The 4,873-nt window shown below is 28.8% G+C and overlaps 2 protein-coding genes across 2 annotated transcripts in view; both read right to left on the bottom strand.

Moving 5' to 3' along the window:
• Window positions 1-1,657: 1,657 nt before the first annotated feature.
• On the bottom strand, window positions 1,658-3,502 carry LOAG_12660 (NADP-malic enzyme; the record flags this gene model as incomplete). Its single annotated transcript, XM_003148171.1, has 5 exons — window positions 1,658-1,828; window positions 2,184-2,303; window positions 2,535-2,705; window positions 2,833-3,009; window positions 3,323-3,502. The coding sequence occupies 5 exons, from the start codon at window positions 3,500-3,502 to the stop codon at window positions 1,658-1,660; spliced, it is 819 nt and encodes a 272-aa protein (XP_003148219.1).
• Window positions 3,503-3,778: 276 nt separating this feature from the next.
• LOAG_18533 (NADP-dependent malic enzyme) overlaps window positions 3,779-4,873 on the bottom strand; it is a gene marked incomplete at both ends in the record, with an annotated part of 4,927 nt that continues 3,832 nt past the window's right edge. The window contains 2 exons of the mRNA XM_020451196.1: window positions 3,779-3,855; window positions 4,136-4,245. Coding sequence (XP_020305044.1) covers window positions 3,779-3,855; window positions 4,136-4,245 — 187 coding nt within the window. The remainder of the gene's footprint in view (window positions 3,856-4,135; window positions 4,246-4,873) is intronic.

Raw genomic sequence — 4,873 nt, 5'->3', positions numbered from 1 at the left:
GAGGAGAGCAGCTCCAACCTTTCCCCTGGATATTGGACCCAGATTATATATGTTAAGAAATGGGAGTGGTTTACATGAAGAATTCAAATGTCGGAAACACACTGGATATGGTACAAGCATTATAACAAGATTAAACAGAATGATTGACATGGGAAATTAAAGGTTTAAACAAGGAAATGAAAATTGGTTAGATAAGATAACAACAAAGGAGTGTGGGAAACAATTTTAAGGAATGTAAATATGTTAAGGGTGATTCATAGTATCATTAGCATTAATTTACAATGTGAATGAATTTATTTGAAGCTTCGTTTTCACGACAGTAGTGAACTATGGAAGAGCACCAGCCCAAAAAAGCCGACCCCTTGTTACCCCAAGGGTTTTTATGTATTAAGAAGTAAGAGTGGTCTACATAAAACGTTAAAAAAGGGTGTTCATTTAGATACAAAGGAAACTGTAGATTCAATTACATAACAAGCATTGTAACAAGATCAGATGGGAAGGTTAGCATGTAAATTGGACATCCTTTGTCATTAAAATGTGAATTTTTGTTAAACAAAGATAACAGAAACGTATGGGAAATTAGGTCCTAGAGAATGTAAATTAGTGAATAAATACAGTGATGAATCATTAGAAATATTCTAAGCATTCAATGTATAATAAATTCTCTCGGTTTTCCGACACCCGATAACTTATATCCAACCGACTTCAACGAAACACATTTGAAAAAATGGATTAGTGCTAAGGACCTTCCGCCTCGACTAGGAGGGTCCTTGTACCGTTTTATGATTACAATTAGCATCTTTATGGAGCACCCATTGGTGTTGGGTTCTTTGTTAGAGCAAATGTAAGACGGATATGAGAATATGAAACAAAGATGTCTGGCTTTCAAAAAAGAGACTATTGTTTCTTTGTTTCTACTCGCGATATCGGCAACACTCCCGAGGCGAACGTGGTCTGCACCTTATCCTCGGTTGGAAACCTCCAAAGGGTAGAGGTGTCCCACTGCTCTCACTAGCTCTTTTCCGTTAGTTATTCTTACAACCGCTGATCGATACATACCATTTTGCCCCTTATGAGTCTGTCGATTCTTCCCATTCTCCAGGTATTTCTGGGACAGTCTCCTTTCAACATTAGATCATCAATTTCGGGTTCTCGTCGAATTTGGCTGTGAGGCCCTCGGTGTTTGCATTGAGCTCGTTTTCTTAGCTTTTCCAGGTATTCTCGCCATATTTTCCATAGATGATCAAGTCTCTTGCATGTGGTCATGTATTGATGTTTTCACAAAACCTTTTTATATAGAAAGGTCATGTTTATAACAGTTAGGAAATTTAAAACCGATTGAACAACCCAAAGTTGAATTGAGGACCTTTACAATATGCCAGCATTGACCAGAGATTCTTTGCAATATGCTGATATTGCTGATGTTGATATTAACACATGCATTTATGAATATTTATATTTTTTCTTGTCACGAAACTTCGCATTCATTCGCAACATTACTTTCTAATTGAATTATTCCTATTTTCTCAATAACTGATGCTTAATAATGCTTAGTAAATTGTTTTTATACAATTTCGCAAAAATATTTTTAATAGAAATGGAAAGGAATGAATAATTTATATCATTTCGTTTATTTTTATTTTTTCGACTAAATTAATTAATCATCATATTTCTTCTCTTCATATGGAATAGGATAGCCTTGGATCATATCTTTTTCTGGCCAATCGTATGTGTAATCGATCATTTCACTGTATGATGTTTGATACATTTGACTACGCACAAAATTTTCCATATTTGCTGGTTTTGGATAAAGTGCTGCCAAATTTTTCTGTAGTTTTTATCACTATGATTTTGTTAAACCATACCTTATGCTACTTTAATGAAAAATAAACCATCATTGCATAGTTAAATTGCTATGATAGTATAATGAGTATAATTATAATAATTTAACGATTTGTCATTGTAAGTTGAGCTTCCAAAAAATTGAAAAAAAAAAACTATGCAATCGAAATTTATCAACTTTTTTCAATCGCAAAATATCGAACAAATTGTTAGCTTCAATGTTTGTATGACTTTGGTTGTTTTCATCAATAAAATCAGATATTTTAGAAAAATTAAAGGAAGTGCGACGGATTTTACGCTCGAAACTTTCAGTTGATAATTCTAAAATTTATTAATCTAACCTCATAGCTATACTTCGCAACAGCTAAAATTATTTTCACTGAAACTTCTCGAATATGATTAAAACTCGGATATAAACGCTTATACTTGAAATCATCATTACTAACACATCTAGCCACTTCCTATAAAATAACACAATTACTTTCAAATACCATTACTATTCACAAACTAAAATACTAAATAGCTCAAATAAATGATAAAATGTTATTCTTATCAGTTATCGTACTATTAATTTTATTAAATTTGATTATCGTTTTTTAACATAAAAATTTGATATGCTATACCCAGTAAATGTTTTTGGATATTAAAAGAAAAAAAAAAAAAGAAAACAAAAACAAAAAAAGTAAACAAACTCGAGCAGCTATCAGAAATATTTCATCGTCAATATGTCGAATTCGAAATAAAATAGCTGCCATACCAACACCCGGAAATATATACGAATTATTACCTTGTCCTGGTTTATATAATTTTCCTTTGTATTTCACATTTTCAAATGGGCTTCCACTTGCAAATAATACTTTGCCCTAAAAAAAAAAAAAAAAGAAAATGAGGCTAAGATGTTATTATATTAATTAAAGAAAATATAAACTTAACAAAAGACATTTTTTTTAAAAAAAAAAAAAATAATTACTTAAAAAGGTAAAAACGTACATCACTCCAACAAATTGCTTGTTCTGCTGTACATTCCGCATTTTTTGTTGGATTTGATAGTGCGAAAATGATCGGTTTCGAATTTAATTCTGCCATTGTACGAATAATTTCCTCATTGAAAGCATCTTTCATTGTTGATGCACCAATTAATACAGTTGGTTTGATATTTTTAATTAACTAAATATTTCACTTTAGAAATATGGAGTGTAATTTTAGTCGGATAATTAATTGTAGATTTTAATTAACCAGTTCCACAACATTTTGCAATTCTTTTTCTTTTTTTTTTTTTGAAAATAACTATTTGAAAAGATTTTTCAATTTGTTTGAATAAATAGCCCTAGCTGTTTCACTTTTTTTTTAGATATGAATAATAAAAAATAATCATTTTCGCTTTTTAATTTGTCTAAATTATTTAAACATCCCGGAATATCTCGGTGTAAATATATCTCGGAATATCTCGGTACGGTGGCTTTACAAAAATATTACTAACTTCCAGTAAACTCTTTGTTTCCGGCATAACTTTAGCATATGGTATATGCTCTTTTTCCATATATAAACGATTTTGAGTAATTAAACCATCAGCATCCATTAAATAAATTCGTGAACGGGCATCTTTACGTTTGATACCTTCTTGTTCCATTTGTGTAATACATAAATCCGCAATTCCCATTGCAGCCTATCATATATATATTGATATTTTAATGATAATGATATGATAACAAGTAAAAATTATCAAACAGAAAGAGGTAAGAAAAACGACAGATAAAAATTAATGAAACATGTAAAGTTTTTGTATAACTCTTAGCACTTACAAAATATTTTTAACTTATCATTTAATCTAATCATACAGTAATAAAAAGAATTAATTATCAATCACAATTGTTGATATATCGTTGAAAGAAAGAAAAAAAAAAGCTAAAATTTACAGAGCCAGCGCCAAAAAAGATTATTTTTCAGCAGATAATGATTTTCCGGTATGTTTACGACATGCCAAAAGTCCAGCTAAAGCTACCGAAGCTGTACCTGAGAAAAACAGATAAAACTTGAGATATTTTATTTTAATTAATTGCAATAAATAATAAACGAATAAAAAGCTTTTAAAAAGATAAATTTTAATTTGTCATAACAAATGAAAAAGTGAAACGATAAATAAATTGTTATATATTAACTAAACGAATACGTGATATACATCATAAATATGTTTTATATACAAAAAAAAAGAAAAAAAAAGTTAGACAATAAAAAAAAAATTAAGTAAGTACATTTCTTGATGTCATTTTGTAAATATTATGCAAATAATTACCTTGTATATCATCATTGAAAACGCAATATTGATTTCGATATCTTTCCAAAAGATGATAAGCATTTTGTCGTGCAAAATCTTCAAATTGAATCAGTAAATTTTGTCCAAATCTAAATTTTAAAAATTTTGTTTTTAAACAAAAAAAAAACGAAAGGAAAAAATGATTTTACACTTTTATTTTTGCTCAAACAAATTTTTATAATAAAAGAAATAATCAATTAATCGAAAAATTTAAAACATTAGAAAATTATTGTAGCATGATTCATTACATAAACCTATGCATTATAATATGTTGCAAATGTTCAAATTAATCGTAGAACAAAATACAAACTGATAAATGTTAAAGTTTAATTTAAAAATATATTTTTTCATGTAATATAAAAAATTTATTCATTATTGATAAGTTAATATACTATTGATAATTAATATATTATTGATATTATTGACAACATATTATTTGATAATCAAGCAAGAATGAATTACAAAAAAATCTGATCTCTCTCTTTCTCTTTCTCCCTCCCTCTCTCTCTCTCTCTTCTTTTTAATATCTTCCACTTGTCGTGCAAATGATAATTGATAACAAACATTATCTATTTTATTCATAACATTGGCACTTAGTTGTAGAATAATTTAACGAAAGTTATAAAATTATCATTTATAAGTTATAAATTATCATTTATAAGATATACTGAAAGGAGAGAGAGAGAGGGAGAGAGGGAGAGAGAGAGAGAGAGGAGG

This window comes from Loa loa, assembly GCF_000183805.2.
Source record: "Loa loa unplaced genomic scaffold supercont3.350, whole genome shotgun sequence".
Classification (NCBI taxonomy): Eukaryota; Metazoa; Nematoda; class Chromadorea; order Rhabditida; family Onchocercidae; genus Loa; species Loa loa.
The sequence above is the reverse complement of the archived record's forward strand: the minus strand, read 5'-3'. Positions and strand labels throughout refer to the sequence as shown.